Source organism: Notolepis coatsorum (genome assembly GCF_963971535.1).
Source record: "Notolepis coatsorum genome assembly, chromosome: 9".
NCBI lineage: Eukaryota > Metazoa > Chordata > Actinopteri > Aulopiformes > Paralepididae > Notolepis > Notolepis coatsorum.
In genome coordinates this window covers 12924673-12947852 of record NC_140173.1, presented here as the reverse complement: position 1 = coordinate 12947852, position 23180 = coordinate 12924673, and the positions used below count along the sequence as shown (strand labels likewise).

General features: G+C 42.3%; 1 protein-coding gene across 1 annotated transcript in view; it reads right to left on the bottom strand.

Annotated features, from left to right (window-relative positions):
* The window catches only part of LOC311234007 (uncharacterized protein), a 52550-nt gene extending 29962 nt beyond the window's left edge, over nt 1–22588 (bottom strand). Inside the window, exons 1-2 of the mRNA XM_084321085.1 lie at nt 22496–22588; nt 1690–1829 (exon numbers count right to left, since the gene is read on the bottom strand). Coding sequence (XP_084177211.1) covers nt 1690–1818 — 129 coding nt within the window. The 5' untranslated portion in view covers nt 1819–1829; nt 22496–22588. The remainder of the gene's footprint in view (nt 1–1689; nt 1830–22495) is intronic.
* Nucleotides 22589–23180: the final 592 nt, after the last annotated feature.

Sequence of the window (23180 nt, the reverse complement as noted above, 5' to 3'; positions counted from 1 at the left end):
GTCTATGGTCGCTTTCACACCTGAGCTCTTTGGTCCGCCTTAATCGAACCCTGGTTCGTTTTCCTCGGATAGTCCGGTTGGTTTTGGGTGGTGTGAAAGCTCATTCGAACTCTGGTGTGGACCAAACAAGTGAACTCCGATGTAGCTCTGTAGCCAAAATGGCCAATATGTGCCCACTTCTATCATTGGAGTGGATGCGTCAACTCTGCTCGACTCCAATGGTAGGTGTCTCCAGAAACCCTGAAGTCCTGCATCCACTAGTCAAGCAGGGGTGGCCAACCAGTCAGAGACTAAGAGCCACAAAAATGACTGTGGTACCACAAAGAGCCACACCATATACCAGCATTTCTCAACCTTTTTTTTTAGTCACGGCACCCTTCATGTGTTTATACTGTAGGTCTCACCCTCTGGCCTCTGAAGTTGCTAATGTCTTTTTTATTTGGGCCTCACAGGGTTAAAAGTACCCTGTGAGACCCACGGTTGCAAAATTACAAAATCACTTTTAGCCATTTAAAAAAAGAATGTTTATTTAAAAAAAAATAAAGCACATTGGTCCTGTTTATATGTCCCACCCTCTGGCCTCTGAAGTTGCTAATGTCTTTTTAATTTGGGCCTCACAGGGTTAACCTCTTAAGCCCGAGATATACAGTAAAAGTGTATATTTTCAGCATTACGTTTGTTTACCAATTATTTTAACTGTTATTAGTGAAATATAAGATTATAGAAATCTCAGGGCATTGAGTCGGAGACCAGCGCATATTGACAGGAGGAAGTGGCACAGCCAAAAGTGAGTGTAGTCTTTTGAAGGAAGAGACTCAGGGATTTCGAATTTCGAAAAACTACCCTACCCAGCTCACACCAGCCCCTGTCAATCATCTGACTTCTGGATTTACTTTTTTATTTCTCTTATTTTTTGGGATTATCTCCCACAAACCTGAACGTTATTGCCATAAAACAGAACGCAGTTAGTTTCTCTACCTTTCTGTGAACGCCTTGCAAAAAAACGGTGTTGCAATACGATGAAAAATGGTGGAGAAATTTACATTATAAAAAAGATGGCAGAATTCAGTACTGTATCTACAAAACCTTCTGTTTGATCATCTTCCCTTTATTCATTTGCTTACATTTTTCAGGTCTGGTAAATTTTAGCATGGTGTTATTCACAGTCAAAGATATATATATTTTTTTAAATAGAATTGATATTCTCCTTTGGTTCATTACAATTTACTCAAGCCTAGTAACAGACACACTATTTCTGACACTGATCCATACAGTATATGTCCCTAGATTCAGATACCAAGAACATGCAAATGGACCATTAAAAAAAAATGTAAATGTTTATTCTACGTCCTTGTGGAATGAGTGACATAAAAAAAAAAGTTTAACTTTATGGATGGAAGAGCCGCACATTGACGGGCAAGGAGCCGCATGCGGCTCGCGAGCCGCGGGTTGGCCACCCCTGCTGACTAGTCAAACCTAAGAAAGATATGTGATGTATTTTGTTCATCCACTAGTCAAACCTAAAAAAGATCTGGTGATATGAGATTTTGTTCATCCACTAGTCAAACATAAATCGGATATGGTGATATATTTTGTTCATCCACTAGTCAAACCTAAGGAAGATCTGGTGATATGAGATTTTGTTCATATAGCCCAACCCTAAGCATAACAACTGAAGCATAATACCACCTTGTAGAGCATATGGTGTTGGCTAGGACCGGCTATGTGGTCATCTTTCTTGTCTGCAGCCGCGGAAACAGCTCCGACACGTTTGTTGGGGCCGTCACTGAGGTCATTCTTTCCCTGGGACATCTTCATTGGACACGGCTCTGTAAAGTCCATACAGACAAAATCATAATTTAAAGCAGATGAAACATTTCAGTTAGGCTGTATGGTTAAAGCATTTGTACACTAGAAATGTAGTAATGTCATATTACTTTTGCAAAAATATGTAATTTCATAAAGTCTGTAAACAAAGTTTTCATGGTTTCTTTGCTCCAAATTTGTCTCTTGCTCGTCTTTTCCACATGCTTGTTTTGATTCTGTAGGTGTGGCGGGGGGGCAAATACATTTGTATGCTCCTCTCTTACACATCTTTGTAAACAAACTGCTTTCTAGCGTTGCCTCCTTAGAGCTGCTTGTCTGATCATAGTATGGCGAACGTGTGGGTAGTTGTTTACTAAAAGGATATAGAATATTAGACAAGGGAAAAGAGTTCAATAGGGCTGCATCGATTAGTCGACATAATCGACAACGTCGATTATAAAAACTCGCCGACGCCGAATTTTTGCGTCGATGCGTCGTATTAAAAAATTATAATAATTTATATATATATATTTTTTTGCATTACCTATCTTTGTGAAAGTGGCTTCTCAGCTGAAGACAAAGCAGAGGAACAGATTGGACATTGAGCATGACCTCAGAGTTGCTTTGTCTACCATCACCCCAGACTTTGAGACTCTTGTCAGGAGCAAACAACATCCCCAGTTATCCCATTAGTTCCCTGGGATGTTAAGCTAAGAAGTCTGCTAAGAAGGATTTATTATTTATTATTATTATTATTTTATTTCATTGTGTTTTTAGCCCTAGTTGCACCCCCAGTTATCCCATTAGTTCCCCCAAACTTACTGTCGGTCTGTTATGTTAAGCTAAGAAGTCTGCTAAGAGCCCGGAAAAGGAGCCGCGCCCACAGGAAGCAGAGATAACAACAACATTATTAGATTAGTCGACTAATCGAAAAAATTATCGCCAGATTAGTCGACTACCAAAATAATCGTTAGTTGCAGCCCTAGAGTTCAACAATATGTCTTGTATTTATTGAAAGGATCAGAATTAGCGTAGGGTGGTCCATGGAACACTTAAACAGATATTAATGACATGATAGAAGAACAACCAGGAAGGGGATGGATAAATATAGTAGGAAATAAGAGACTAGATGGAGAAAAGAGAGATTAAAGATAGAAGTCCAGAAAGACAGAAAGAGAGCATCTGACTCCAGACCAAGAGAGTAGAGTCCAGCCAGAAAGGAGACACCAGAAAGAGAGAGATCGAGCAAATGTCCTAGCCTCTAGGGCTGGACGGTATGGTCAAAAATGTATATCACGGTATAATTTTAAGCATAGACGGTAACGGTATATATCACGGTATATTCATTTATATAAAAATAATTTTTTTTAATTCTTCTGAAGGGGTAAAACACTGGTATGGCAGCTGTTATTCTGTTACAGCTGCTGAGCTGGAGGAGGCTGCTACTGGAGCCAGCTAACGTTAGCTTGCTGATGCTGCTAATAGGGATGGGTAACTTTCACATTTGAACCGATACCGGTACAGGTACATCGATACCGGTACCCAACGGTACCTTTTTTCTGTACTTTAGTCTCAAGAAATTTAATTTACCTACCTCAGTCGTAAAAAAAAATCCAAACTTCAAATAACTACAATTTCAACAGTTTTTGGCTTGTCATTGCTCCGACTGCTTTGTTGTTGAATCAAGTCAAATCCTAGGTAAGCATATATTGTGCGTGTGAACGTTGACATGAAAAGAAAAAAGGGAAAAAAAAAAAGGAAAAAAAAAAAAAAAAAAATTTAATATTTTTTTTATTATTTTTTCGGTTTCTCACTTGATTCGATACTCGGTAGTACCGACTTGTTTCGGTTCGGTAACTCAAAAGTACCGAATTCGGTACCCATCCCTAGCTGCTAGTAGATCAACATGCTGCTGGTGGACTGGGGCCAGCTAACGTTAGCTTGCTGATGCTACTACTACTTCGACATGCTGCTAGTGGACTGGGGCCAGCTAACGTTAGCTTGCTGATGCTGCTGGTAGATAGACATGCTGCTGGTGGACTGGGGCCAGCTAACGTTAGCTTGCTGATGCTACTACTACTTCGACATGCTGCTAGTGGACTGGGGCCAGCTAACGTTAGCTTGCTGATGCTGCTGGTAGATCGACATGCTGCTGGTGGGCTGGAGCCAGCTATCGTTAGCTTACTGATGCTACTAGTAGATCGACATGCTGCTGGTGGACTGGGGCCGGCTAACATTAGCTTGCTGATGCTACTACTACTTCGACATGCTGCTGGTGGAATGTTAGCTTGCTGATGCTACTAGAAGATCAACATGCTGTTAGTGGACTGGGGCCAGCTAACGTTAGCTTGCTGATGATACTAGTAGATCGACATGCTGCTGGTGGACTGGGGCCAGCTAACGTTAGCTTGCTGATGCTACTAGTAGATCGACATGCTGCTGGTGGACTGGGGCCGGCTAACGTTAGCTTGCTGATGCTACTACTACTTCGACATGCTGCTGGTGGAACGTTAGCTTGCTGATGCTACTAGTAGATCGACATGCTGTTAGTGGACTGGGGCCAGCTAACGTTGGCTTGCTGAGGCTACTACTACATCGACAGTTAACATTACATAAGGTTTTAGCGCGACATGGGAATTCCAGAATGGCGAGGATGCAAAGCATGTTAGACCATTGGACTCGTCGCAGAGTTTACATTACACATAGAAACACCCCTTCCTGAACACCCCTTCCTGACAGGCAGCGACGCGAGCGAAGTTGTCACACAGCCTTCAAACGCAGGGCGGAAGAGCTAGTTTGCTTGCGTTTATTATGAAATGACAATTGTGTGTTGACACGCTCACTGCGCGAAGCCTCTGTGCTCCTAAATAACTTTTTCCAGTTCGCACATATCTATTATCTATGACTAATTCTATCTATTTTTAGGGGCAAATGCGAGTGAAATAGTCGCGCTGTGGTTACATGACGTCATTGCTATTTTAGAGCTGCTCTACCGGTTACACGGTATAGTCAAAATCCATACCGTAGCGCAAATTCATACCGTTTATACCGTATACCGTTTATACCGTCCACCCCTACTCCTTACCGATTATGCTCTGCTCTGTCCATAGGTGTATGTGGTCGGTGGCCAATCCCATGCATTTTCCCGCCAAACCTAGGTTCAAATGCATAGCTTTTATGTTTTTGCTGAAGTGTTTTCTCCCCTAGCCCATTTAGCTACACGTTGGCCCAGAGGTGACTAGGGAAATGCACAGGTGCTTGGCCTTAACACAGACACACCACTGAACTAAGGAGAGGCCTGAATGAACTTACAATATGTCATAACTCACTCAATATTCTATATTGATAATGATTGTACCTAATAACATTTAATAATAACTTTTAACTTAGACCAATGTCCCCAATAAGGTAAATAATAATTACAAAGTCACTGAATATTCTCAAGCCTGATAATAATTTCCCACAAACGCAAACGGCAAGTCAGAGCTAGAAGACCTACCAGAGGAAGACAGCCGGGGCTGTTTTTTTCACAATCCAAATATTAATTTCCACAATTTTCACTACTGCTCCTGCTATTTATTTTCCATAAAAGCTACACAAACGCTGCTCAACTGCTGCTTTAATGTACTTTAAAGTTTACGACTCGCTACACCAGCTTATAGTTCCCACTCCTCTCTGGAACTTTTAACTTATTTTGTCTTATTCTGTCGAACGTCACCAACCATTCATGCAAATGACATGTCATCAGCTTGTGACTGCAACTTGTTCCTGTTCGCGGATGACTCAGCCCTGCTGGTCTCTGACAAGAACAAGTTACAGGTTGAACAAACCCTCAGCTCAGAACTCGGCAGAATCTGCACCTGGCTCGCTGATAACAAACTATCATTACACCTGGGTAAAACAGAGTCCATTCTCTTTGGATCAAATAACAAACTCAGCAAGACCAATGGTTTCTCAGTTACAGTGGGTGACAATATTGTCACAAGGAAAGATGAAATTACATACCTGGGTTCCATCCTAGAGGCAAATCTTTCCTGTGACAAGATGGCATCCAATGTAATAAAAAAAGTCAACCAACGAACAAGATTCTTGTACCGGATTTCCTCTCTGGTAAACAAAAATACCCTGAAGACTAACAGGAGCACTCAAGGGTATTACGACTATGCTTGCACCTCATGGTACCAAAGCTCCTCAAAGGCACTAAAAATAAGATTACAAACATCACAAAACAAACTGGTCAGACTACTACTTGACCTTACTCCTAGAACCCACCTCACCCCTGCCCATTTTGACAACCTAGGATGGCTTAGAGTAGAGTAGTAGGATGGAGTAGAGTACAGCAACTTGCGATGGGCCTGGTCTACAAGATACACTAGAGTCTAGACTAGACCACTAAGGTACCCGTACATCATGTCGAAACACTTCCCAAAGGTCAGTGAATACCACGACCACAACACCCGAGGGAGTTCCACAAATCACATCCAACCCAGATTCGGCTCAAACAAGGGACTAAACACATTTCGCAATTATGCCACATCAATGTGGAACGCCCTACCCACAGCCGTAAAAAATGTGAATCCCTACCCACCTTCAAAACCGCTCTCAAAGAGCAACTACGGGAGGCTGCCATTCGAAACTGGCCCACGTAAATGTCTGAACCCCCCTCCCACCCACCCACTAGGGGTGGAACCAGGGGAGGAAATTAGGCCCTTTTACTCGCCAAATGAGTATTATTTATGTTTGGCGAGTGATTCATGAAGAGCACTCGCCACACTGGCACGTAGTAAACAAAACAAAAAAAATCATTCTGCAATCTGCTGATTCGCTCACTGGCACAAGCCGAACTCTGACTCCCCCCTTATGATTCCTCCCATTTGCGCCTCATAATAATCCATAACCAATGAACATCATCGTTGCGCTCGAAGCTCCTCCAATGAACACTCGTTTTCTAGAAGATGCCACCCATCTAGGGGAAGTGGACAGACCACTGCGGCCCTACAGACTCCCGTCACCGGCTTGACAACGTAGACAAAAACACATCAGTGGATGAAAATAATTGCATGTAGAGTCGTCGCTTTCGGATATCAGTACGGTCTGACATGGGGGCGAACAACAGCACGCGACGCGTCTCCTTCGAGTCGGATGAGAATGACAAGTGGGCGTGAGGCTAACGATTCCATAGCCCCTTTCGTGACTGCGATACACAGTCACTGGCTCCCACGTTACTAGCCATGTTAATGTGCACATCAAGCACTGGTTAAAGACGAGCGGTGGGTCCAAAATATATCAGATATACATTTCAAAAAGGTACTCACCGTTGCATTAGGGTTTCACACACACACACACGTGGCGGGGTTTGAAAGCTCGGTGTTGCTAATAAACATTTTAAATCATTTTTATAAACGAGTAAGAAAATCACTGAGCTAGCCTTGGCTAAAATGGCTGCTTCCGCATTTTCACGCAGGAGCGCTGTGATTGCTGGGCGCACGAGGCACGTGACAAAGCAGCCAGCAATCACAGCGCTCCTGCGTGAAAATGTTTTTTTTTACTAGTTTATAAAAATGATTTTAAATGTTTATTAGCAACGCCGAGCTTTCAATGCAGCCAAGTGACATTTTATTACTACCGAATTATTACCGGGTTTCCCCCCATATCACCACTCGCCCATATGCCCTTCACAACGGTGATGTTGTCATACTTGTTATTCAGAATACACCTGCTGAACCCCTAGCGTTGACATGAGATTCGATTACAATGTATTGTCATCATACAGCACAAGTACAGTACAACCAGAATACGTTTGGCATCCAACCAGAGTGCAAATGTAACAAGTCAAGTTCAAGTTGTTTTATTTAGCTGTTACATTACAGTGAAATGCTTGGTTCTTTCACTGCCCAGCCCTGTCCAGCCCAACCTAGACCAGCCCAACTTTCCCTGCCCAACCCAGTCCAGCCCAGCATCTTTCACTGCCCAGTTCAGCCCAACCCAGTCCAGAATAGTTCCCTCTTTCATGTTAATGTGATATCCTAATATTTTGAAGAGTAGAGACGGTGTGATTAATATATGTTTTATGCTAATATTGTGAAGAGTAGAGACACTTAAAGTAGATACAAAGAAGTAATTGTCACAATTAGCGATTTATTTATGGCTGGTAAAAAATCTGTTTGGCTGGTAAAAAAAATCATATACTCGCCAGTTGGCCGGTAAGCCAAAAAGTTGGTTTCCTCCCCTGGGTGAAAGGTACGTATTCGAACCGTACACCGTTCGGCACGACCTCCCCGGTTCTGGGCGTGTGTGTATTGTTCGGTTCACGGGATGAGCAAAAAAAATATATCTTCATTTGGCACGGAGCCGGGAGAGGTGACGTGCTGGCTGCTCAGCTGGCAGCAGGTGCTAGTGTGGAAATTGCAAGCGCAATATATTATAAAGCAATCTTCTTTTACGACTTTAAAAACATAGCCATTAACATTACATAGGCCTACACACATCTTGCCATAACGTTAGCACTTAGCACAGTTTGTACAACGCACTTTAACTATGGTAGCCCGCCAGCCCTAACGTACAGCTGAATGAAATGTTACCGTAGCTACTAGCTAGAGAAAAAGAGAGTCTGAGAGGCGGGGTGTTGAAAAACAATGATAGGCGTTTATTCAACATCCAAGAAGGCTAACGCACAACTGTGTTTACTAACTCCAACCGGGACTATTGCCGCTTTTCCACTGCATGTTATCAACTAGATTCAACTCCGGTAACGTTAGAGTCGAGAAGTTCCGTGACGCTAAAATGTCTGTGAGGTCCCCCAACCCATAGATAGTTCCAACTCACCGAATTACGTTAATACACCACAGTTGCACTCAATATTTAAATAATGTTAAGTCTAAATAAATGTAGACAGATAATGTACGTATTTTTTTTAAATATAATGAACAGAGCAGTGTTGTTTTGAAACAGTACAGTGTGTGTGTTAGTTTATTTATTTTAAATAACTGACACTTTTCCTTTCAATAAGAAATCCAGCCATATTCCTTTCCTTTTAAATACTGCACTTTAATTTCAAGCGGAAAACTAATCTTTCCATTATGAACTGACAATCAGGGAATTTAAACATTGTTGACATTGTTTTTTTTGTGTTTATTTTAAAGAAAGGAAAGTCTAGTGCTGGCTGAGCATATTGTTTGTTTGTACTAAGTTAATACTTTGACAAATGTACCCTATATTTTTCAGTCAGTTCGATCTTTGTGTGCCAAACATCCCCGGCCGCGTCCTAAAAGTCTGTGCCGACCAACTGGCCCCGGTATTCACTGACATCTTCAACCTGTCCTTGGAACAGGCTGTCATCCCCACCTGTCTGAAGAAGTCCACCATCATCCCTGTACCCAAAAAATCTACGCCCGCTTGCCTCAACGACTACCGCCCTGTAGCCCTCACCTCCATAGCCATGAAGTGCTTTGAGAAGCTAGTGAAGGGCTACATCTGTTCCTCCCTCCCCATCAACCTGGACCCTCTGCAATTTGCATATCGCCCCAAAAGGTCCACGGAGGACGCCATAGCCCATGTGCTGCACACAGCAGCATCACACCTGGACAAGAGGCAGGGGAACTATGTGAGAATGCTGTTCATCGACTACAGCTCAGCATTCAATACCATAGTCCCCTCCAAACTCATAGCCAAGCTCAGGGACCTGGGCTTGAACTATGACCTCTGCCAGTGGGTCTTGGACTTCCTGACGGGCAGACCCCAGGTGGTAAGAGCCGGCAACTGCACCTCCTCATCCATCACGCTCAACATAGGGGCCCCCCAGGGCTGTGTTCTGAGCCCCCTCCTCTACTCCCTGTACACACATGACTGCGTAGCACAGCGGAACAACAACACCATCATCAAATTTGCTGATGACACAGTAGTGGTGGGCCTGATCTCTGCCAACGACGAAAGGGCCTACCTGGAAGAGGTAGAGAACCTGTCACAGTGGTGTCAGGAGAACTGCCTCTCCCTGAACGTCAGCAAAACAAAAGAGATGATTGTGGACTTCAGGAGGTCGGGGGTCAAGGACTACAGCCCCCTCAGCATCGACGGGGCACCGGTTGAGAGAGTGAACAGTTTCAAGTACCTCGGAGTAGGGCTGGGCGATATGGAAAAAAATCATATCGCGGTAACGATATGATAATTTTATTTTATTTCTCGATATCGATAATTATCGAATTGTTATAAGTATTAAAAAAAATTATAAAAAAAAAAAAAAAAAAAAAAAAAAAAAAAAAAATTTAACAACAGATGTATGTTTATTTTGCAGCAATTCTTTGTCATTGCCGCCATTTTTAGTGTTACATCCCCTCACACTCCAGTTCTCAGGCTGCAGCTGGTTTAAAAGCGAAAGTAAACCGGCTTCTCTGCTGGCTGTGGCTCCAGAGGAGTTGAACAGTTCTGGCTCTGCTAGTTTATTTTCGATCTTTTGGCGCTTTTTTGGTGGACAAACCACTGCACATGTGCACTGTGACTCGTGACTGGAGTCTAGTTCTGCTAGCACACATAGCCTACTGTGTACAGACGGTTTCAAAATGTATTTTAAATTAGAAAGCAAACAAAATAAATGGACAAGAGAAAAAGAAATCTGAATTTGGTCAGTATTGTCATTTGGACAAGCAAAGCCATTACTTTAAGTTGCAGGCAAGAAAGACAAGTCTGTCCACTGTCTCTGGTTTTAAAACTGCCCTGTTGCAGGTAAAAAAAAAAAAAAAAAAGCCCACATATCCGAGGACTTGACATGGACCACACACATTGACAGTGTTGTGAAGAAGGCACGACAACGCCTCTACTTCCTCAGGCGCCTAAGGAAGTTCCAAGTCAGTCAGAAGATCCTTAGGAACTTCTACTCATGTACAATAGAGAGCATCCTGACCGGCAACATCACCTCCTGGTTTGGGAATAGCACTGCACAAGACCGTAGCAGACTACAAAGAGTGACACGTTCAGCCGAACGCACAATTGGAGGGGGGCTTCCCACCCTCCAGAACATTTACAACAAGCGGTGCAAGGGGAAGGCTAAGAGAATTATTAAGGACTCGAGCCACCCGAACAACTGCCTCTTTGAACTGCTGCGGTCAGGCAAGCGATACCGGAGTCTTAAGGCGAGCACAGAAAGACTCAGAAGAAGCTTCTATCCCCAGGCCATCAGGCTGCTAAACGAACAATAATCGCTAAACGAACAATAATCACTATGCAACAACCATCAAATGCACACAGCACACACACCCACACGCACACACTCACTCAAACAAACAACACACTGCAGCACCCACTCTCCACACTTTAGATCACACAAACACACTTACACTTTATATTTATTGATAAAGGATTTGCACTACAACTCGTACACCTACTGTGAATTGTACCTAAATTGCACCTCGTCCCATTTCTCCATTTCTGCCTTGCACTATATAGTAGGGCTGACCTTCGAAGCTTTTTTTGGCAATCGAAGCTTCGGGGCCGAGCTTCGATTTTAATTCGAAGCTTCGAAAAAAAATTTAAAAAAATTTTTTTTAATTTTTTTTTTAATCTTTTTTTTTTTTTTTATCTTATGTTGTGGGACTTGTACAGCACTTTCGTAAACGTTGTTTTTAAATGTGCTCTATAAATAAAGTGGGTTGGATTAATTAATTAAGTAGCCCCTTTCGTGACTGATGCATCCAACAAGGTTTCACTCGGCTGTGTGATTTAATTCAAGGTGGATCGCTGTTGTCGTTTGAACAACTTCAGATTTCATGGGAACTACCAATCCCCCAAATCAAGAATGTTTAAGATGAATGAAGTAAGATTTTGATTATTTGAAATATGGCCTGTGTAGACTAAACTATGCACAGAATTATGTCAGTCTACAAGGTCCGGATTCTACATGGTCCGGCAATGTAGACCTTGTAGACTCCACTACAGACCAATTATCAGTGAATGTTCATGCATTTTTAAGAAGGGCAACTTCCACAAAAAAACAAAGAACTCACCAAAACATCTCAGTAGCACCTTATCTAAATGTTATATTTCATATATGGAGATTCATATTTATTTATGTATTGCATGCATTTCTACATTTTATTTCCTATTTTGTTTATTCATCCCAGTATCTTTCTTTCTTATGTGTGGAATTCTACAAGGTGCGCGCACACACACACACACACACCTACACACACACACACACACACACACACACTTACATTTAGTCATTTAGCTGACGCTTTTATCCAAAGCGACTTACAAGTTCTGTACGACAAGACAGCAAGAAGGGTACAACTCTATCAGCTGAGTAACAATGTTCATCAAAGTGTTGCGTGTTACAGTGTAGGTTAGTTTATTAGGACAAGTGCATGACAGTAAGGTTAGTCACGGTTAGTTTTTTTCTTTTTTTTTAATCATTTCAGATAATGGTTGAAGAAGTGAGTCTTTAGTCGACGGCGAAAGATTGGACGGGAATCGGCTGTCCTAACTGGGATGGGTAGTTCACACACACACACACAAATCGAAGTAAAAAAAAAAAAAAAAAATTGTAATTTTTTTTTTTTTATTTTTTTTTTAACTTCGATTTTTTTTTTAATGTTCGAAGCTTGTGCCATCGAACGAAGCTTCGAAGCTTCGAAGTATTTAAGACAGCCCTACTGTGATGCAAGCCCTGCTTGAATACAGGGGCAGGGCTTGCATCACAGTCACGAAAGGGGCTAGTTTATACAGAGCTGGTATGACTTGCTGGCTGAAATACGGACGAGAGGGAACTAGGTAGCGGGGCTCTATTACTTTTTAACATGTGCTTAAACCCAGTGTTCTCGACAACGGAGTATGGTCGCAGATCTGCTGCTATAAAAACACCTATGGCGTTTGTTATTGCTTTGGCCCGGTCTGAATTAATAGCGAGATGCTGCTTGAATGCCACGGGGAGCTGGGTTTGCACTAGGGTCTGTTTCTTCCTTGTGATATTCACATTTGGGTGATGCCGTTTCAAATGAGTGATAAAGTTCGCAATAAAGTTGAACAATGACATAGCTCTGGCTTGTCAGTTAGTATTGACTCGCCATAGTAAGGCTAATATGCTATGCTGAATTACAGCTCTCGTTCAGTGTAGCTGCGCGCTGCGTGGGATGAACAATCAACATCCGGTTAGTTGTGCACGTTATATTAGGGCCGGGATTTAAGTTCCGCAAAAAAAGGTTCCGTACCGTTGCAATCGTTCGGTGCACAGTGCATACTGTACCGGAGGACCACATTGAGGCGGTACAGTACGTATTAATTAATAAAAAAAGTTTTATTTTTATTTTTTTTTCGGTTTTCTCACTTGATTCGATACTCAGTAGTACCGGTTCGGTACCTCAAAAGTACCGAATTCGGTACCCATCCCTAATCATCACTGTATGAATATTCTCCCATTTCAGATGATGACAATCAGAGTGCATCTAGTGCTGCCAGTGGTTCTCGCGAATCTCAGGAAACCCCATTCACTTTAGCACAGCGGGGTAAACTGACGCAAGAAAAGGTGAACGAGTTACACCGAGCTGTCACAACTAGGGATGTCCCGATCACATTTTTTATTTAATCCCAATTTCTCACATTACATTCACCCTGAATGTTGACGTTATCCAGGTGAAAAGTTAACTTCATTCAAGCGAGGCATTGCAATCCTTGACATAAATCATTTGATGTATAATTAAATCAAAGGAAATGCGTTTGGGTCTGAGAGTGTGGCTGGTCTGCTGTTCTGCAGCTGGATACTATTGGTTTGTTTTGGCAAAATTCTTCTGCTCTGTGCGACAATAAATAAATGAATGATGATATGCAATTTAAAACCAAAACTAAGGACTCAGTATGAGTTTAAGACGTGAACATGGTCATGTTTGTTGAATAAAAAATTTTAAAAAAAGTAAAAAGAATGTAAATTAAATTAAAATCCTGTTTTTTTTTTGTCGTTCCCGATCTTCGGAAAATCACGTGATCGGCCCCGATACCGATCACGTGATCGGATCGGGACATCCCTAGTCACAACATTTGTGGTGAAAGGTTTGCACCCTTACTCCACGGTAGAAGCCTCGGAATTTCGGTAGGTGAATTGCTTTCTTAGATGTTACTTATGTCATGTCAACTCATGTGTCAGTTATGTTTTTACTTTTAACGTTTATTTATACAGGTAGGTTATTGATAACGAATTCTCTTTTGCAACAACGACCTGTTGAATGTAACTACAGTTCAATAGATTCAATTAGTTTAAGAGAATCTCAAATAAATTATTTTATTTAAGTGTGTAGTTAAAAAGAAACGTACAGTTTTTGTATTTTTCTGACATGGGGCTCAACAATAAAATGACAATCAGAAATGTCAAGTTGCATGTTGTTATTCTACCAGCTTAGTTCTGTTGCATTCCCACAATGTTCTGTAGGGAGATGACAAAGGCTCTCAACCCCAAATATAACCCCCGATCCAGAGAGAGTTTAACAGTTTGGATGCCACGGGTGCCGTGGTTTAAAAGCAAGCGTATGCCACCACCCACTTCAATGATAGAGCATAGGCATGGGCGGTATGACGGTATTAAGGTATACCGGGGTATTTAGAGATACCGACGGCAATACCGTCAAAATCACAGATCCATTTCAGTTTATATTACAGTGAAACGTTGTTTTAACAGTGGTTGGTTGTAGTGCACTGCACACACGCGCCAGCAGAGGGCGAGACCAGTCCTCGAGTCACTAGTGGAGCGAGGCAGCGAGCCGCAGAGCTGGTTCTCTATACACAGGAGGAGTACACAGGAGGAGATGGGGAAACCCCGCTTCACTGGAAATTAAATGAGAGTCGAGACACGCTTACCGTTGCTGCGGGCTAACTGGCTGTTCTGAGAGCTAACTGTTGTGTATGTGTATCATCACGCTTTACGGTAATGTTGTGACAGTGCTGTGAAAATACCGTAAAACGTTGTGGTAACGAGTGTGTGTTGTTGTGGACTGGTGGAACAAGCAAATAAACGGTCAAACGTCTGGTGTGTTTTTGAATACACAATACTAAATAGTACTAGGGTGCTGCGGGGCTCCTGGCTACCATTCTGAGAGTTAACGTTAGTATTACTAGGATGCTGCGGGCTTCTGGCTAGTGGCTCCATTCTGAGAGCTAATGATAGTAGCACTCGGATGCTGCGGGCTAACTGGCCATCTCCGCGACTTGTTTACTTGGTAACACGGGTTGCCATGGGTTGCCTCCCCCCGCTGATGAAAATGAAAGTCATACCGTTCAATACGGTACACCGCGGTATTATATAATCAAGGTATAACGGTATGAAAAAAGTGATACCGCCCAAGCCTAATAGAGCACTCGCATTTGTGAATGCATTTACTCAGGGAGCGAAATTAACTTTTTGACTCACCGGCCAGTGGCGGGTAGATGGGAAGAGTCTACCCACCAAGCATATTTCTTACCTGCCAACATTTTTTTGATAAAAAAAAATATATATATATTTTATATAAATTTTTTTTTTAAATAAAATATATATTATATAATCATACTTGTAGTTGTATTATCTGCGAGACATCGCCACCACGCAATAAGTCAAAATGCTTGCTATCTGCAAACAGCTCCACTGTCTGTGTGTATACTTGAGTAGCCTCCAGCTCCAGCAAGGATTCTCCGGCCCTGCAGCTAGACCCTATATTCAGCTAGACCCTACATTCAGCATGCAAGGATTCTCCGGCGATGCAGCTGGACCCATTTATAACGTTACGGTTATGTTGTCAAATCACATTCAACATGCCCTCAGCTAGAATACGCATTCAATCAATGTTATAAGACATTGATATCAGGAGCTATCTGTAGCTACTGCTAGCCCGGTAGATAACGTTAAGACAATTTAGTTTACTGGGACATATCGATCTAGCGTGAGCTAGCTAACGCGAGCTAGCTAACGAGGGAACAGAGGTTTTATGCACTCGAGTAGACTATTGCTGGAGCATTTGTTGATATCAGTAGCTAGCCAGCTAGATACCGTTAGACAATGCGTTAGCACTAGATGCTGCGGGCGAGCTGCTACCATTCTGGGAGCTTAACGTTAGCAGTGGCACTAGAGCTGCGGGCCGCTCTGTGTTGATACGAGCAGAAGCCAATAGTATCCCGCTGCAGGGGGCTGGCCCGGCTGGGCGGATATGACTCGTTGCCACGTTTTTTTTCAAAATAAGAATATCATACGAACCGAATGCTGCTAACTGCCGGAGCCATCAATATTATGACTCTAGCTGCGCTTGGGCCGGAAATGAGACCCGCACAGATCTTCAAAATAAGAGTATCATTATGAACTACACGTCTACACGCCACACGGCGGGCAGGGCTCTCAGTGGCAAGCGCCAAAGGTAAAAACTGAGCGCCCCTGGCGGGCGGCGGGCTTTAATTTCGCCCCCTGCATTTACTATATCTTAAATTATGGCTATGTGTCTAATCTGGCCGTCGCTTATCAATGACTTGTTTGCAGTCAACATTGTCGAAACGGATTTTTCTTTTCTTTTTTAAAATCGGTTCATTTCCGTTTTATACCATTTTGAAAAAAGCTTGTTTCTTGAAACTTCCAGAAGATTTCAGAAGATTCTTTTTTTTTTATCCACTTTTTCTCCCATTTTCAATTTTTTCTCCCATCCCAATTTCGTATCATCCAATTCAACCCTCCCCTGTCTCGAACGCTGTTTCTTGCCTCCCACAAGCCGGCTGCAATGTGGACTAAGTCATTAGGGCTGCAACTAATGACTATTTTGGTAGTCGACTAATCTGTCGATTATTTTTTGCGATTAGTCGACTAATCGAAAAACAATTATATTTAAAAAAAAAAGATATAATTTTTTTATTTTTATTTTCACTACCTTAGTATCTTTGTGAAAGTGGCTTCTCAGCTCTGGTCCAGCTGAAGACAGAGCAGAGGAACAGATTGGACATTGAGCATGACCTCAGAGTTGCTTTGAGACTCTTGTCAGGACCAAACAACATCCCCAGTTATCCCATTAGTTCCCCCAAATTTACTGTCGGTCTGTTATGTTAAGCTAAGAAGTCTTCAGCTGGCTGGACCAGAGCTGAGAAGCCACTTTCACAAAGATAGGTAGTGCAAAAAAAAAAAAAAAAAAAAAAAATTATTTTACTTTAATGACTAATCGACGCAACAATATCTCGTCTATGATTTTTCATAATCGACATCGTTGCAGCCCTATAAGTCATACATAGCACGAGTCCCCTACGATACTCGAGGTAACAGCAGTCGCATCTTTTCACCTGCGCGGCGCGATCTTTCAGCGTCAGGGGTCTGCGCTTTGGAGGGGCGCCGCCCCCATCGCTTCCTGATTCTACTGCGCAGGCGCACCAACCGACCTGTAGGAGTCGCTGTCCACAACGCCCGATCCCCACCCATCAGTTTCCCACCCCCTAATACTGCCAATGTGTATTAGTACGGACGACCAGCTAAACTGAAAGCAATGTGGAGCGCTGGGCTCGAACAGGCGAACCCAGCGTCTCCAGTATTCGTGATTTCAGAAGATTCTGTGATAAACGCGCTTTACTGTAATACACAAAACACAGTCATTTTTCAGCCTATTTATGAATAGTTTTCAAATAAACGCTAGATTATCGATAGTATATGTGTACTTATGCACGCTAGAGAAGCGGGCTGAAAAATCGAATCTCTATTTCCTGATCGCACACACGTTGATATCTCTATGAAAAAAGCTCTGATTATCCTAAGACTGGTCAAATAGATTCCTTACCTCAGATCAGATGTTCTCCAAAAAGATTATTCCAATTCCTGATCACCATTCCAAATATCGATCGCGTTTATTGATCCAACGCTGGGTGGTCGAAACTAGAGCTGTACTGCACCCATTCTGCAATCTGTTCATTAAAGTTTTCAATCAATCAATCAGCCTAGTTTAACTTGGCGTAGCCATCACTAGCTTAGCCGCCTAGCCCCATAATTGGACATTACCCGAGTAGGATAAATCTGCAGTGCCGCAGCCCGGGGCCTGTACTGTGCGTCGGGGCCTGTACTGTGCGGTGCGCTACTGCGCATGCGAGAAACAAAGTAACATATAATATAGGACACTAGAAACATAAAGTAACATACTAAAAATAGGACTTAATGTCCAAAATAGCAAAATATGTACTTTAGGGTTGACCCCTATTAATCGATTAGTCGACTAATCGGTCGAAAGGGGCCGTAGTCGACTGGCCAACCTCTTAGTCGAATATAATAATTAAAAAAAGAATTGTCATTCTTTCCAAAAGAAAAGAGGCCTAGAAGCGTGGCTAACGCTAATGGCACGCATACCAGAGGCTAACTGCCTACGAAAACAGGCACAGAGGCACTGAAAGAGGATTTCACCCATCTAATGAACACACTAGACTAGACAAATATCAAGATGTATCCATCAGTGGACCAATTGCATGCTTTTGCAGAGGACAAGAAGCCTTCAGTCGACTCCTTCAGACATTAAGCACCCCCCACAGCCCAAATGGAATGATTGGATGATTAAAAATTATTTTAATATTATTATTTTTTTAGTCGACCAATAGTCGACTAACGGCAAATTTTGGCCAATACTAGTCGACCATCCAAATCCTTAGTCGGGGACAGCCCTAAGGTACTTACATTTTCACTGAAAGACATCTTTGGTTCATTTTCAATGAAGAATAATGAATGCTTAAAGTAATACTATATAGGTTAATTAAGTAATACATACTATAGGTTAATTAAACCAGAGCTAGAAAAAAAGATGTTGAAAGAGGAGCTGCACTCGACTCGACTCTTGCCGGAGCATTTGTTGACATGGGTCTGTGAGGGGGAGGGGCAAGGCGTGCAGCAGCAGCTGTGTGTGCCTCAGAGAAGACAGCGAGCTAGAACGGCGCTGATAATTGGATCATGTTTTTCGCGCGTATCATCGATCGGCAAAAATAAACCATTATCGGAATTTACTAGGGCTGTCTTAAATACTTCGAAGCCTCGTTCGATGGCACAAGCTTCGAACATTAAAAAAAATCAAAGTTAAAAAAAAAGGATAAATATTTTTCAAGAAAAAAATCAATTTTTTTTTTTTACTTCGCTTTGTGTGTGTGTGCGTGTGCGAGAACTACCCATTCCAGTTAGGACAGCCGAATCCCGTCCAATCTTTCGCCGTCGACTAAAGACTCACTTCTTCAACCATTATCTGAAATGAGTAAAAAAAATAAAAAAAATAAAAATCTAACCGTGACTAACCTTACTGTCATGCACTTTTCCTAATAAACTAACCTACACTGTAACACACAACACTTTGATAAACATTGTTACTCAGCTGATAGAGTTGTACCCTTCTTGCTGTCTTGTCGTACAGAACTTGTAAGTCGCTTTGGATAAAAGCGTCAGCTAAATGTAAATGTGTGTGTGTGTGTGTGTGCGCGCGCATGGGGCCATTGGGTGGGGCCGGGGGACAAATACACTGGAGGAAAGTAACCCAGCTCAGCACTGCCCAAATTATATCATCACTATTGCCTGTTTGAAGGATATCATCCTCAAATACATATACACCTACATGCCTTGTAGAATTCCACACATAAGAAAGAAAGATACTGGGATGAATAAACAAAATAGGAAATAAAATTTAGATAAGGTGCTACTGAGATGTTTTGGTGAGTTCTTTGTTTTTTTGTGGAAGTTGCCCTTCTTAAAAATGCATGAACATTCACTGATAATTGGTCTGTAGTGGAGTCTACAAGGTCTACATTGCCGGACCATGTAGAATCCGGACCTTGTAGACTGACATAATTATGTGCATAGTTTAGTCTACACAGGCCATATTTCAAATAATCTAAATCTTACTTCATTCATCTTAAACATTCTTGATTTGGGGGATTGGTAGTTCCCATGAAATCTGAAGTTGTTCAAACGACAACAGCGATCCACCTTGAATTAAATCACACAGCCGAGTGAAACCTTGTTGGCTTGGCTCAGTCACGAAAGGGGCTACTTAATTAATTAATCCAACCCACTTTATTTATAGAGCACATTTAAAAACAACAAAGTTTATGAAAGTGCTGTACAAGTCCCACAACATAAGATAAAAAAAAAATAAAAAAAAATATTGTTTTAATTTTTTTTTCCGAAGCTTCGAATTAAAATCAAAGCTCGGCCCCGAAGCTTCGATTGCCAAAAAAAGCTTCGAAGGTCAGCCCTAGAATTTACCGATCTCATATTTATACTGAATATCGGCCGATACCGATCAGGGCATCCCTAGTAATAGCTGCCATTAGAGTTGTTCCGATACCGATACCAGTATCGGAAATGCCGCCGATACTGCCTAAAATGCTGGTATCGGTATCGCAGAGTACACTCTAATTCTGCGCTCCGATACCATATGACGTAATTTATCAATAAGCTGTGTGTGCCTCAGAGAAGACAGCGAGCTAGAACGGCGCTGATAATTGGATCATGTTTTTCACGCGTATCATCGATCGGCGAAAATAAACCATTATCGGAATTCACCGATCTCATATTTATACTAAAGTTAGTTTAGGTTCGTGTTAACGTTAGATTACGTATTTCCGCTGCTATAGACGTCGCTCTTTTATTTTGGAACCCCCCCGACCGGAAGTTATTACCCTCGTTATCTGCTTGAGTGTCCGGTTGTTGGTTTTCGTTAGCTACAGTAGCAGCATATCAACACAAGCCATGGGAATACTGTTTTCTAAATTGGGGAGGCTTTTAATCGTCAAGGTAAGAGGATTTTAATTCATGGTATCCATAAACTTCAATCGGTTCGGATCCTTTCGCGACTGTAGGGAACTTGAGGGTACAAGTCTGACCCACTTCCAGTGATAAAGCTAAGCTAACGGAGCGGGCGTTCCCCAAGCGCACGCACAGAGACAACAAAGGTATGCATCTTCTTGTCTAACTCCAGGAAAGATGGCAAATAAATAACTAATTTCCCAAAATGTTGGCGTTTTCCTTTAAGCATTCATTATTCTTTGTTGAAAAAGAACCAAAGATATCTTTCAGTGAAAATGTAAGTACCTATTTAGCTATTTTGGACATTAGGTCATATTTTCCGTATGTTACTTTATGTTTTCTAGTGTCCTATATTATATGTTACTTTGTTTCTCGCATGCGGAGTAGTGCACTCAACTCGGAACTAGGCAAAATCTGCACCTGGCTCACTCACTGACAACAAACTATCATTACACCTGGCCAAAACAGAGTTCATTCTCTTCGGTTCAAATAACAAACTCAGCAAGGCCGACGGCTTCTCAGTTACAGTGGGTGACAATATTGTCACAAGGAAAGATGAAATTACATACCTAGGTTCCATGCTAGAGGAAAATCTTTCCTGTGCCAAAATGGCATCCAATGTAATAAAAAAAGTCAACCAACGAACTCGATTCTTGTACCGGATCTCCTCTCTGGTAAACAAGAATACCATGAAGTCTCTGGCAGGAGCACTCATTCAAGGGTACTACGACTATGCTTGCACCTCATGGTACCAAAGCACCTCAAAAGGCACTAAAAACTAAATTACAAACATCACAAAACAAACTGGTCAGACTACTGCTTGACCTTACTCCTAGAACCCACCTCACCCCTGCCCACTTTGACAACCTAGGATGGCTTAGAGTAGACGACAAGAGTACAGCAACTTGCAATGGGCCTGGTCTACAAGATACACTACACGACCAAGGTACTAGGGATGGGTACCTTTCACATTTGAACCGATACGGTACCGGTACCTGTGAATCGATACCGGTACCCAACAGTACCTTTTTTCGGTACTTTAGTCTAAAAAAATGTATTTACCTACCTCAGTTGTGAAAAAAATAATCCAAACTTCAAATAACTACAATTTCGACCGTTTTCGGCTTGCCATTGCTCCGACTGCTTTGTTGTTGAATCAAGTCAAATCCTAGGCAGGGTTTCCGTTAGAATTTTTTTTACGTCAAATGTATATACTCTTTTCTGGACTCTTTTTGTATCACAAACAGTACTGTATTTGCAAATCTGGCATGTCATAAATGTATAGATGTAGCAGTACTGTCTATCTGTATGTCATGTGTGTCATATATGTTATGATGAATTGAAAATGGGGGACCCTGGTGTAAACAAGACGAGTCTTTCTCTGGTCTGCATTCCCTTAACAATTGTGTGTATTGAGCTGTACTGTATTGTACCCATTCTGCAAATACAAAATCTGCGGCACTGCAGATTTACCCTATTGCATCACCCCGCGGATATGTCCCCCTGTAAAGACTGCTGTGGACATCTACAGATAATAGTCGTACTCGAGACGAAGACATTTAATTTGGAAGAGAATGAGCAGACAATACCATGGACACCAAAGGTGAGACAACAATAGAGGCTATCTAGTCGACTCCAACAAGCTAAGCTAACAGCAGCTAAGGGAACACTAGCCCCAGATACAGAGGGGGAAACTACCGAGATATACCACATAATAGTAACTATTGGAATGAACGTGGAGCAAGACCGAAAACAAACAGCATCCCCTGAGAAACAGGAGCAGTTTAAACGAGAGAGAGCTAATGGCTGGCTATGCTAACTAGGCCAACATCAACCACCACGAGCGATAAGAAGCAGCTGTGGACGCTGCTAACAACACAGTAAGAGGAGAACTCCCCTCAAACACTGAAGACATGCAGCTAGAAAACACATTTCAGTCACTACCTGACGAGCCTCCATCAGCAGGAGGACGGGGCTCAGACGTCAGTCCCACTAGAGACACGACCAGGACCGAGGAGCAGCAGCAGGAGGACCGCGTGTAGTCTTCTTCTTCAATGGGTTTAATGGCCGACGGCGACGCCGGCTGCCTCTTCTTTAGTCTTTTACCAACGGAGTTGCAGTTCCGCGTTCGGGTTCCGCGATCTGATTGGCCACTGACGTTTCTCTCAGCGCCAATGAGATGCTTCCAGCTGCAGCCGTTCAGACCAGCGCTTACAAGCCCCGCACATACAAGCCCCGCACATAGCAACCCCTCGCTTCCATTGGCTGATTTTTATTTTATTTCAGCCTTTCTATCTTTTCTATATTAGGTCTGGAGTTGCCCTCATTAAAAACTGATTTGGAGTCTTTGGGTAAAGGAGTAACCTTAGCCTCCTTCCATATCTTTGGACATAGTCCCACTTGTATACATCTATTAATAATATGACACTGGACTTGCTATGATCGTAGCAGTAATTCTCAATAATTTACTATCCAAGTTGTCTGTGCCAGCTAACTTGCTGTCAGGTAGAGCCTGGAGTAACCTTTCAATATCACTAACCTCAACCTGTTGAAAATCAAATGTACACCCTTTATCTTTCATTATGATATTCTTAATTATGTCATTTGATTTTGTATTGTTTGAGATGTG